The sequence below is a fragment of the Crinia signifera genome, chromosome 7 (assembly GCF_055691185.1).
Source record: "Crinia signifera chromosome 7, ASM5569118v1, whole genome shotgun sequence".
Taxonomy (NCBI): Eukaryota; Metazoa; Chordata; class Amphibia; order Anura; family Myobatrachidae; genus Crinia; species Crinia signifera.
This window is the reverse complement of record NC_139223.1, coordinates 195,769,783-195,782,702: the sequence shown is the minus strand read 5'-3', so window position 1 is coordinate 195,782,702 and position 12,920 is coordinate 195,769,783. Positions and strand designations below refer to the sequence as shown.

Here is a 12,920-nt window from a genome sequence, read left to right as displayed (position 1 = left end):
CTCCCAATCAGGCTGAGAAATCAGAGGGAAAAGTGGCCCAATCAGATGTTTGACATCCGATGCGTGGGTCTGTGCGATATATCCCATGCTATCCTGCCACCCAGGATGCTCCTGGGCAGCTCAGGGTAATTCTTATGCGAATTTTACCTCCGAGAAGTCGCCTAAGTGTATGGAGGTTTTAACCCACATCCTTTAATTGGATTTATTAACCGATTTCTTCTATATATTCTGGCTAAACGGTGATATTGAGGGTGTTTATATAAAATATGCACTGTGTATACATACACCCGAGTCTCTGAATTGGTTCATGAATAGATTTAACATATAGTGGGTCATACACAACTGGAGGGGGTAAGAAAAAACACAAAACAAAGAACTGACTATTCTTCCAATTCTCATTCCTCCTCCTTTTAAAGGACTCTCTCCAAAAACAGTAGAGAACAGTCATTTATTGTAAATAGATATTTGACAAAACCTGGAACTTAATAAGCTGCTGATTGTCATTCGGCTAAATGGGACTGATTAGAATTTGTAAGATAATCATTATAATAGAGAGGAATCTTCCCCAGGCCTCTCTGTGCAGATGAAAGCTCTGGAATTCTAGGCTCTTGCGGTTTCGCTTCTGATTTTACTTCCCCACGTTATTTGGGGCAAACCAAAAGCACCACATTTTTAGTATATCTATGTTGTTGTATGAGTGGACTAGAACATAAAGCACATTTACATAAAGTATTGGGAATCTGTATGGGAAAATAAGTTATTACAATTCCACCTCTTGTCTGGAATAGAACAAGGTCTCTTCATATAGAATTCTCTGGCCTCCGTGAAAGTCAATAGTTCTTATTCAGCCTGATTGAACTAGAGTACAGAATCGCTGCTTCCACTCTGTGTAGGTAGGGCTGCGCTTCAAAGAGGTTCCATTTAATTAAAATCAATATATATTTAATACACCAATATTTTTGTGTATTAAATATATATGGACTGATGTATTAAGCCTGGTGAAGTGATACATTTGTAGGTGATGATGCACCAGCCAATCAGCTCTTAACTGTCGTTACAGGCTGGGTTTGAAAAATGGGAAAAGATGATTGGTTGGTGCTTTATCACCTTCCACTTTATCACTTAACCAGGCTTAATATATCTGCCTCATAGTTCTTTACCTGCTGAATAAACTGGGATATCCCCTTTTCTGAGACCTACTTTGTTTTGATAGTTTGCAAACTATAGGCAGTTGTCTACTAGCATCATTGAAAACATGGCATTGAAGACCCACCCCCTACCTCTAATTGGCCCACAGGCCAGTAAGTGCAAGCGCATGGATGAGCATTGTTGGATGAAACGATTGATGGTCTACCACTGTGAAGTTCACTATCAACGACTGATGACTCTTTATGCTTTCACCATTAATGGCAACGATTGATGACAGGCACACCAATGTCTGACACATTCTTTAAGCTTCAGTTAACAAGGTTCCAGCCATCATCTTTCCAGACAAATGGTAATTTTCCAATAGAAACCTTTCTCCATAAAATATCTGTGTATTAACATTATCCGTTCGTATGACTAACTCTTCAAGTGTACCTATTCACCTGTGGTTAATGGAATTGACCATAACTTTGTGAACTGGACTAAACATTTTTTATATCAAGAGTTGGTATCATCTCTGTAATGCAAATTAATGTTGCGCGGGGAGGGGAGAGGGGGCTTCTGCGGTGAGTGACAGTGCCTCTCTGTCCACAGCCACCACCGCACATCACTGACTTACAGCATGAACCTTCCAAGGCCAGGTACCCACAATATTGGGTAGAGATATAGAATGACCTTGTTAGCGAATAACTAGAGTATTTTCCTTGGCTAAAAATGCATTTTCTGAGAAACAAAGCTACGAGTAGGTGTAATGAGTCATACACACGAGACCATTGCAGGGCTATTTCTAAGCGATCTGACTAGATAGCTTAGAAATTAAGCACGGATCACTCCATGTGTTATCCCGGGGGCGACGGAGATGCCCTGTTCTGTGCGTCGCTATCACCTCACTAGAGCTTGAGCGTTCTAGTCAGATGGCCATGGTTCTCACCAAAGAACACTGATCTATACTGATCACTCAGCAAACATCGCTGGTGCATCAGATGTGTGCTTGAGCACTTCGCTCCACTCCCATGTGTACGGGTCGTAACAGAGTATTTTTATTATACACCTAAATAAAAAACATATAAAACAAGTATCAATATTGTCTTTTAGTACCAGTCAACTACTTCTATTGGGGCAACCAATGGGATTTCATGAACATTCCCTTACGGTTCGTCTTGTTCCTATTGGATTTATTGGTTTAATGCTGGTTCTGTCCGTAAAACGGTTGGCAAGTCTGCCGTAGGGCGGGTGTTGAATATCTGGAATGACGGTCCAGAAAACGGTCTCTGCACACAGATGCTTAATGTGGTGACCCATGTTAATAAACACAAAAATGAGTACTATCCGTTATAATTGTGCTTGGATTTCTCCATTTTTAAATGCGATGCAAATCTCTTCCTACTGAAACAAAGAAATCAAAAAGTCAGACAGGCAAAACGCGCAAATGATTCGGAGCCAAATCCACAATTGTGCTTTTATTTGTTGATATGTATGAGATGCTCTGCCCTCTTTGTTGGGTCATGAATATTTCAGCATGTTTACCGATCCTCGTAGCCTGCATGTTTCATATTCATGCCATATGTGCAGAAACGCTGAGATCATTTCTTTGATCAAGTATTCGCTCCACTTATTAGAAGGCCCTCCTCTGATGGCTCGTTTCCTTGCCGAGCCCCTTCATTCTTATTTAAAACTTCTTGAGTAGCTCCATTGTCTTTTGATTGCCGCAACATTTGTGCAGCTGTTTTCACTGATTAGAACTGGCAGGAAAACATCTTTATTTCTCCCATGTAATAGTTCAGTCTGCTGAATATATTTACATTGTACTTACTAGGAAGCTTTGGCAGTGATATTATGTGCTTCCATAAACCACATTGTGCGTGTACTTCCCTCACCTATTAAAAAAAAATGTTTAAGATGTGTCTATATATCTGTATACAATTTGAACCAACTGGGAAAATACAAATTAAAAAATATGGTACTCCCCAAATTAGCAGATTTGCAGTTTACTCCATCTAGTGATCACCTGTTTAACTAAATGCAATCATTTCATCACATTGGATAGGTTCACTAGATTGACCGTATGAAGGTCGACCGCTAAAGGTGGTCAGGGCTTATGTGGACGCATGAGGTATGTCCACATGGCTAAGGTCAACAGGGCCGGAAAGTAGAGACAAGCATTAGTTTGACAATACGAAGTTCAACAGTCGAGAGTTTTTAATGTTTTTTCCCCCCCAAAACAGGCGGTATTTCATACCCTACCTTCCACTAGACCAGTGTTTTTCAACCACTGTGCCGTGGCACACTGGTGGGTCTTGAGCTGTGCTCAAGTGCCCCCCAGATCTAGAGATGCCCAAACCAGTTTACAGCCACCACCAGTTCAACTTTTATTTACTGGTCTTTTCTTTTCATGTAAAGGGCCAATGTATTTTATTTTTCTTACCTATGGGGACCGACCAGTGTGAAGGTTTTTTTTTTCTCCTGGGGGCCAATGTGTTTTGCCCCGTGGGGATCTCATGGTGTGCCTTGGCAATTTTGAAATATTATTTAGTGTGCCGCAAGTTGAAAATCACTGCACTAGGGCGTGGAGAGAGAATAGGGTAGTGTGACTTTTGCAGCGAGGCACCGTGCCCGATGCATGGTGAGTGGACGCGGTATACTGATATGGTGTCCATGTCAACTTGCATCGAAATTTGGGACAAAAAAGTAGAAAACTCATGTCCACCTTCCAATTGTCGACATAAAGCTTATGTCGACCTAAGTCATGTGGCCACCTAAGCCCTGTCGACCTTGATACAGTCAACCCTATGACCCATTACGGTTGTCCCCCAATACTACATAGATACATGACACAGTAAAAAGTATGGAAACCCTAATGGGTAAGTTGCCGCACACCCCACCCTTTTTGCTGCTTTTACAGCCTCCACTCTTCTAAGAAAGCTTTAACAAGACTTTAAAACCTACCTCCAGAAATTCACATTTATTTGGGCATAAGAGCATTGGGCACTGTGGGTGATGGAGCCTGGCTTGCTTTCAGTGTTACGATTAATCCCAAAGGTGTACAATGGGCTTGAGGTCAGGACCCTACGCAGGTCATTGTTTATGAATGTAGCCATGATCCCAACAGTCGGAATCTCAATAGTGGGAATACCAATGGACCAGGCAGTTAGATTAGGCTTGTAGGCGGTTTGAAAGTTAGGGTTAGGCTGCAGGAGATGATGGTCATGGTTAGGCGGGGGTGGGGGGTGTCTAAATGATATTTCGGGTGGAGATGGTCAGGCTTAGGCTATGGGACAGGTCTGTTAGGGGTAGGGTTTGTTTTTAAATACCAGAATTTGTTGGGATGCCACTGGTGACATACCGTCTTAAAACTAACTGCCAGGATTTGACATCCATTTAGCCGTAGGTGTGGAAAAGAGTCTTCATCAAACTCTTGCCACAAAGGTGGAAGCACATAATATCTAGATTGTTATATGCTCTAGCTTGAAGATTTATCTTCACTGTTACTAAGGTGCCCAAGCAAAACCTAGGAAAATATTCCTACTCCATCAATCCTTACACCTGACTGTACACGTTCAGGCAGAAGTCCATCTAGCATCTACGAACCCACTTTTCTCCATCAGACTGTCAGATGGGGAGGGATATCCAGTCCATGAAGCTCGCTACAGACCGTTGTGATGTTGGGTTCAGAAGCATTTTGAAGCTCTCACTGCCTATATTCTGTTACTTAAGAGCGTTCTGTCGGGTGTAGCAATCTCGCGGCACATTGAGAGGAACTACATCCAGGGCACAGACAGTCATGTTGTCTGCAAAACATCGTGGAGTGGAGGATCAAGCTCACCCCACCCGTACACCAGTAGGGACTGACGCATACACCTGTTGTTAGTGTCCAGGTAGCCGGCTCCTTGCTCTCCATTTCTCTACAGTCATTAGAGAATACCTCCAGTTACAAATGGAGGATCAAGAGATCCGTATATGAACTGTGGTGGCTGGGTAGCTACCTCATTTACGTAGAGGTGTGTGTGTGTGTGTGTGTGTGTGTGTGTGTGTGTGTTCATCATACATACAGTATCATTAAATCTGGCTGTAAACATGAGATTTGACCAGGTCTGTATAGGTAGCACAATGTTTTGTTCTGGGATACAACTAACCACTACCACATTCACTGCTGCGTGATCTCATGATGGCAACAATCCTGTATACAACAAGTAGGGTGCCCATGGGTATGGTGCAGCAGGTCCCACTGTCAGGGTGTGCAGTGTCTTACAGGTGGCATATTGCACAGGTTTATAGCTATTTCAGGTGGTCTTGCTGATCTATATATAGAATGTGCATAAATATCTAGCTGTGATTTTGTTTCAAGGTAATAAAATGTATTTAGAGTACGACATACCTATATAATTATTAGAATCTAATTTGTAAAGTGTCCACTACTATATATTTGGAGCACGCAGAAACCAAAACAAAGGCTCAACCTGGCCTTATCCATGAAAACCAGCATATAATGGGGAGGCATCAAGAGAGACTTTAGTGCAGGGTTTCCAAAACTCCGTTCTCATGATTTAGGGATATCCATGCAGGTGCACAGATATCATCATAACGACGGAGGTACTACATAGGTCACTTGTTCTCAGGGATGGATAACCTTTCTTCTTTAGGGGGTATATTCTGTAAGGGGCTTTTAACTAACATGTCCTAAGCAGATGCAGATGTGTGTGTGTGTGTGTGTGTGTGTATGTACAGATTCCTGTGAGTACACATCCGGTGGTTATATATGGGCTGTCATTATAATATTGACACCATACTAGTTTTTGGGGCTGATATTGCCCCCATTCTTCCTGTCCCTGAGACAGAATGTTTTTAGGGCAGTAGTCCATTTCTTAACCCAAACTTTGTGGCAACGTATTTATTCTCATATTTTCAACTCTAGTGAACACTGATCTTTCCATTGGAGTATATATGTTTTTTTTTCCTTGTATGAAGTGCTAATCGGTCTACTAAATTCAATGCTTTCTAAGCCCCTGATGAAGTTAACTATCGACGAAACGCGTTGGGCCTATCTTTTGTTGGAAAGACCAGAGCTTAGAAGGATACTCATTCCTTGTTATATTAAATGTGTTATTGTATTTTTTATGTTGCCCATGGGGCATCTTTTTATTAAATGTACCTTTCTTTTAATTGTGTATAATTATTCATAGCGCACCCTGAACCTTTCTATTTTCATATATATATATTTATTATGCGAGAGGCCATACACACTGGGCGGCTTTTGAGCTGAAAGCAGCTCAGTGGTTGAAGTGGTCTACTTTCAGCTCAGAATCGCCCGTTGTATATGGGCCTTAGTAGTAGCCAGGGCAAGTGTGTAAGGAAATCTGGATTGACTTCTGCAGATGCTTAAAGTGAAAGAAATTTTTGAAAAATATTCACTTTATTCCTATATCAGGTGATGAAGATGAAGAGGAAACGGTTACTGCAAAGCCAGCAGCTGCACCCGAGGAAGACACACCTGCAAAGAAAGAAGATAATAGCGAAGGTACGTACTTATGTTATGGAAGTAATGCTGAATTATATGTAGGGTGCTCAGGCAGCTCTTCATTGGAAAAAAAATGATTATCTTCCTCCTCCAGTTGTTAGGTGGCTATTCGGTACTTGTGTACTAGCACGGCGCCCTTCACATCGCAGACCATAAGGCAGGCGATGTTATACAATTTTAAATTGTATACCATTGCATTGTATGTCATTCTATTGCCTATACAATGGTATGCGATTTAAAATTGTATAAGCACCCTAATGGGTTTTTCCATGTTAAAAGTGGCCCCTATAAGTTAATTAAACATGATGGGTGTTTAGTATGTTAAAAGCACCCCCACTATCAACGCCAACCTGAAGCGTGGCGAGCGCAGCGGTACGCGTCCTACGACCTTTTCATACCCCCACTATCCACGTCGGCGTGGAGCTGATTTCATATAGTGTGGCGAGCACAGCGAGCCACCGAGCCCGAAGCGTGACGAGCGCAGTGAGCCCCACGAGTGGACACAGAATACATGTAAAGTAATACGCATCCCCTCGCGGGGCTCGCTGCGGTCGCCGCACTATATAAGATCAACTCCACGCCGACGTGGAGAGTGGGGGTATGAAAAGGTCGTAGGATGCGTACCGCTGCCGCTCGCCACACTTCGGGTTGGCGTTCATAGTGGGGGTGGCGTGGGGGTGCATTTAACATAGGGTGCTTATACAATTAAACATCCTATAGGGGGCTTATACAATTTTAAAATCGCATTGCATCGCTGTGCATCGGGTGTATGCCATGCGATACGATTATATGTTGTGCGACCTAATATCGTGGGCGCCGTGCTAGTACACAAGTACCAGCTATTCTAATACACAGATATTGCCCGTCTTAATAAGCATCCTATGGTATTGCAGGCGTGTGGCTGAACTACACAGTTTTGCTTATTAGCTCTTATGGATGCCATGCGCCGATGGGAAGTTTGCACCTGCCATAGGGCTGGTGTAAGTTCCGATGTGAAGCCCAATGGTGGTGTCTAAAGAAGCTCAGAGTGGGTTCCTCGTACTTTACACATTCATATGGGGAAGGGCTTATACAGTTGTAGATCCCAAGCCGCTAAGGCGGTCACAGCGGCCCCTTTATCTGCAGTAGTTGATTGCTGTGGTCTTGGAATCCCTGTCATTGCGTCTCTGTTTTTCAGCTCCCCCTCATGAACTAACAGAAGAAGAGAAACAACAGATCATCCACTCGGAAGAGTTTGTCAGTTTCTTTGACCACAGCACAAGGATCGTGGAACGAGCCCTCTCCGAGCAGATCAACATTTTCTTTGATTATAGTGGCAGAGATTTGGAAGAAAAAGAGGGGTAAGATATTCTCGTTTACGGCTCTGTTAGTATTTTTTGTGAATGTTTATTTATATCGAGTCACAGCATTTGTTGGTTTTTATTTGTATTTTTTCTTGTTTTTCTCTTTTTATTATTACAGAGAAATACAAGCAGGTGCAAAATTGTCTCTAAATAGACAGTTTTTTGATGAACGTTGGTCAAAGCATCGTGTTGTCAGCTGCCTGGATTGGTCGTCTCAGGTACGAAGAATGAGCTATTACTGCTCTCCTTCAGAAATGTTAATAATGTACATTGGGTCTAATTCAGACTTGATATTTTTTCTCAAAAACTTTGTGGACTGCAGGTGGGGTAGATGTAACATGCGGAGAGATTTAGATTTTCGTGTGTTACACTGCAATTTACATTTCAGTTTTAAAATAATGTAAAGCCAGTATTTACCCTGCACAGATACAAAATAACCCCACCCAAATCTAACTCTCTTTCTCTGCACATGTTACATCTGCCCCACCTGCAGTGCACATGGATTTGCCCATTTGAGAGCAAAATTTGCTTTGTGATCGTGTCTGAATGTGGGTAAAGTCTTGGCACTCGGGCATTTGGGAACAATCACCTAGGAAATCCTGAGATTATAATATGTTGCCCTAGTGATACTTATTGGAACAATACAACGGAAGAAGAATAAATATGTAATCCATAAAGCCATTGGGTGTGGTATAGGGTTCCGTGTCGGGATCCCGACAGTCATTAGCCCGACGTCGGGATCCCGACTGCCCGGACTCAGACAGCATGGTGAGCGCAACAAAGCCCCTTGCTCGCCACCTATTCTATTCTTCCTCTATGGGGGTCATGGACCCCCACCAGGGAAAATAGTGGGTGGCCGTCGGGCACCTGTCTGTCTGTGTTTTGACAGTCCGTATCCCGACGTCGGGTAAATGACTGTCGGGACCGTGTACGGCACCCAAGCTATTTGCCCTCTCCCATCTCCATTTTGTCCTGTTCCGGTATACCATTACTGGTTCTCTTCTCTCCCATCGCTGTATCGTACATGTTCTGCACCCACAAATAGGTCATCAGAATGTGTATATATAGAAAGAGTTCTAGCGATTGATCCTATTAATTGCGAAGGGTGCAAGGTACTGTCCCCTCGCTATTTAAATGCTGGCAACGTCACCCGATTTTGCACTCTTGCAAACTGGTCTCAGCCCAAATCCATACAAAATAGCCATCTACGGGGGCGGGGAGCGCTTTAGTGTCAATTCCAGCAGCGATGATTTGCGTTTGTGATTTTGTTGCAATTAATACGGTCCACTCCTTAGATACATATCGATAGATATTTTCAGTAACAGTCTAAATATTAGATGCGGACCATTAATGGAGATCCATGTGGAATGTTTGACATGTGACACATTTTCTCAGCTCAGCATCTCATGGTTGTACAGCGAGTCTTCAGCTGTAGCATAATGAGAGAGTCTTTGGCTGACTCCTGTCACCCCCGGCTCCAGCTGACGTTAGGTAATTCCTTGCGAATGTGAAACTTGTAGAGTGGTTTTCAGGGTCAGTGTTAAGGTCGAGGTTTTCTTTTTCCCAGGCAAGGAAATCCATTACAGATCTGTTGTTTGGGTTCACACCGATTTGGTAAATGTTCATACATCCCCACCCCTAGTATTTTCATTGGTGTCGTCATATTACACACTAGGACAGTGGCAGCAGAGCTTTGCTCCTTGTTTGTTTAAACCTATTCAGTAAGTTTGGGTACAAAATGCAAAATGTCAACTGTCATAAATGACGACGTGTTAGCATGAGAATGCCGACATGTTAATAAAATCAACTTTGATTTTGTAGACCGTAAATGATACGCCAAACCCATGTCCGCACCCTGATCTAATGTCACCAGACTAAACCTTCATGATGTACCCTAACCCTAATGTCGACATTTAACCTACCCTGTAATAAATTTAGGGGAATATATATTAAAGTGTGTTTTTTTTATTTTTTTTTAGAAGTGGAGGGGTTCCCCATAGCAGCCAATCAGATTCAACAAGCTACTAGATAAATGATAAGTAGAAGCTAATTGGCTGCTATGGAAAACCGCTCCACTTAAGTAAATTCACCCCTTAGAGCAGTGATTTTCAACCTTTTTACCAGCACACCAAATAAGATTGTAAAATTGCCAAGGCACACCATGAGTTCCCCACAGGGTAAAACACATTGGCCACCACAGGAAAAAAAACAACCTATTGGCCTCCATATAAAAACACAATCACACTGGTCCCCACAGGTAACACAAATAAAATACATTGGCCCTTTACATGAAAAGAAGAGACCAGTAAATAACAGTTGAACTGGGGGTGGCTGTAAACTGGTTTGGGCATCTCTAGATTTGGTGCTGGTCTGCCACGGCACAGTGATTGAAAACGCTGCCTTAAGGTGGCCATACACATGCAGATTTATCTGCAGATCTGTCTGGTTGGAACAAAAACATGGTTATGGATGAGAGCAAATGACCGTTGACCATTTGCTTGGAAATGCTGGAAAACTGACAAACTGTCACTCATCCATAACCATATTTTTGTTCCAACCAGCCAGATCTGAAGATAAATCTTACTAGTGTATGCGCACCTTTAGAGTATTATATTCTGTCATAACTGTGCTATGATGTGACATATTCAGTTAAGTGCCCAGTTCAGTGTCACTGGTTACTATGGTAGGGAAATAGTGCTTTTTCCCCATTTCCTTTCCCTTTTTTAGCATGCGAGCAAGAATAAATACGGCTTTCCTGCCTGAAGAACCCGCATAGTATCAGTGTGTAAGATTGTGACGGAAATCGTAAGCTGTGTACACACGGTGTGATTTGGGCTATCTCTTTGGACTATACAGTTACAATCGATAGCATATTAGTTCAAATCGCACTACAAATCCCGATTCAATTATGATACGTGGCATCGGAATCGAAAGTAGGAATAGACTGTGCATCACAGTTAATTTCTACTTTCTTGCAACGAGGGCCATGGTGCTCAATGCAACATGGCCCCTCTCTACCACCTCTCGTGCGCCATTCCTACCTCCCAGTCAACTGAGGCTGGCATCCCACCGGGTCCCGGCGGCTGCCAATTCGACCTGTGTGCGCACACCTTTACTGTGAATTCAATCATTCCCTAAGAGAACTCTCTATTATAAAACTACTATAGGTCATTACTTAGGTCTCTGCCTCTTGTTCAAAACTCCAACCCATATGTAGGGGAGACAGAAAAATGATAAACGAACATAATTCTATCTTTCATCCCAAATGCCTTAGCGTTATTAACAACAACAAAAAAAAATTCTGTTAACTATAGAAGGAAAACAAAGTCATGAGAATCCCGCCAATCCATTCTCCGGGAATGCAGAATTGTGTTCCAATCCATTCTCCGGGAATGCAGAATTGTGTTCCAATCCATTCTCCGGGAATGCAGAATTGTGTTCCTATCAGCTTAATTGATCTCTGTAGTTGCTATAGATACTTTGTAGGCTGATTATTGGTCACCCCACAAACTGGCTCTCCCGTGGTACTCTTTAAATGGCTGTATAAATGACTGTATTAATAAACCATGCCGCAGGACCCATGGTCACTATATGTTATGTAATACATCTGCTACCCTGGACTATTTGTCATTTGCATGAAATTAAATCTGTTCTTTTTCCACCCGTGAACATTGCGTTTCCTGCGGCAGTACCCAGAGTTGCTGGTTGCATCGTACAACAACAACGAGGACGCCCCACACGAACCAGATGGAGTGGCTCTTGTGTGGAACATGAAATACAAGAAGACAACCCCAGAGTATGTGTTTCACTGCCAGGTATGGAACCAGACGTTTTATGCTAATCATTTGGATACATGCCTCTCTGTGCCCTGAGTACTGGGAGCATAATGATTTCATTGCTCCTATTTAAACCACATGCGTTTGCAAACATATGCTGATTGAGCCCTTCATCAGTCTGAAAAAAAAAACCTCTACTTTTGGACCTGCTGACATCATGCATATGGTTTAGGAATTCCAGAAACCTGTATGCTACATCCACTCTGATTTATATTAATGCAAGCCCCCTTTCCCCCTGTCCCAACGAAAAAGAGGTTCTAGCTACTTTCACATGCCAGACAATATGTTTTGGGCCATTAAAGGAGAAGAACGTGGCCCGGGGAGATGGAAACAGACTTGTTTAAGTGAAAACACATGCTCGGAATGTGATATAAATTTTAAGTAAAGAGAATAGCTCAAATGTGTTTGCCAACAAGCGAACGACTTCTATTTTCTAGATGTCAAAATTTGCTGAGTTTATTGTGATGGATTAAATGTAGCGTGTAATCCGGAGCTGTCAGATTACTGTCAGGGCACAGTCGAGATGACTGACAAATGTTAATTTTGCTGAAACCGATATGAGAGAACCCTTAAATATTTCTGAGTTTAAACTGTTTTATGTGTTTTAACTGCTTTCTGTGTTGGCCTACGTAGCAACATTGTAGCCTGGCTATATTAGCTGCGGTATTATTCATGAATGTGATCATTTTAGTGTTTTTGCACACAGGCAGATATTTTAAGAAGCCTTTTGTTATTTTTAAGAAAGTACGTTTAGGAGAACATTGCAGTCTTGTAGCAGAATATTTGTTTTCGGGATATCAAAGGTGGAATTTTTTTTTTTTTTAATGGTTTGATCCAGGACGTTACCATAATGCAGTCCCTTCAGTTCGTGTACAGAGCAAAGGGGTGATACATTTGGCAGAAAAGTGGCCCCATCTGGCCTTGCTCTCTTGCGTTTGTGTTTTACGACACGTTACTTTAAGAACGCCGACACTACAGTACTATACAGTGTTTTATTTCCTGGGTGTTTCATGGAGTCTAAACCAGTGGTGGCTAACCTTGACACTCAAGCTGTTGTTGAACGACACATCCCAGCATGCC

The 12,920-nt window shown here is 42.4% G+C and overlaps 1 protein-coding gene across 6 annotated transcripts in view; it reads left to right on the top strand.

Annotated features, from left to right (window-relative positions):
* DYNC1I2 (dynein cytoplasmic 1 intermediate chain 2) overlaps positions 1-12,920 on the top strand; it is a 105,460-nt gene that overhangs the window by 75,960 nt on the left and 16,580 nt on the right. For all 6 annotated transcript variants that reach the window (XM_083154820.1, XM_083154822.1, XM_083154819.1 and 3 more), the window contains 4 exons: positions 6,572-6,661; positions 7,839-8,001; positions 8,123-8,222; positions 11,694-11,819. In XM_083154820.1, the coding sequence (XP_083010946.1) occupies positions 6,572-6,661; positions 7,839-8,001; positions 8,123-8,222; positions 11,694-11,819 (479 nt within the window). The remainder of the gene's footprint in view (positions 1-6,571; positions 6,662-7,838; positions 8,002-8,122; positions 8,223-11,693; positions 11,820-12,920) is intronic.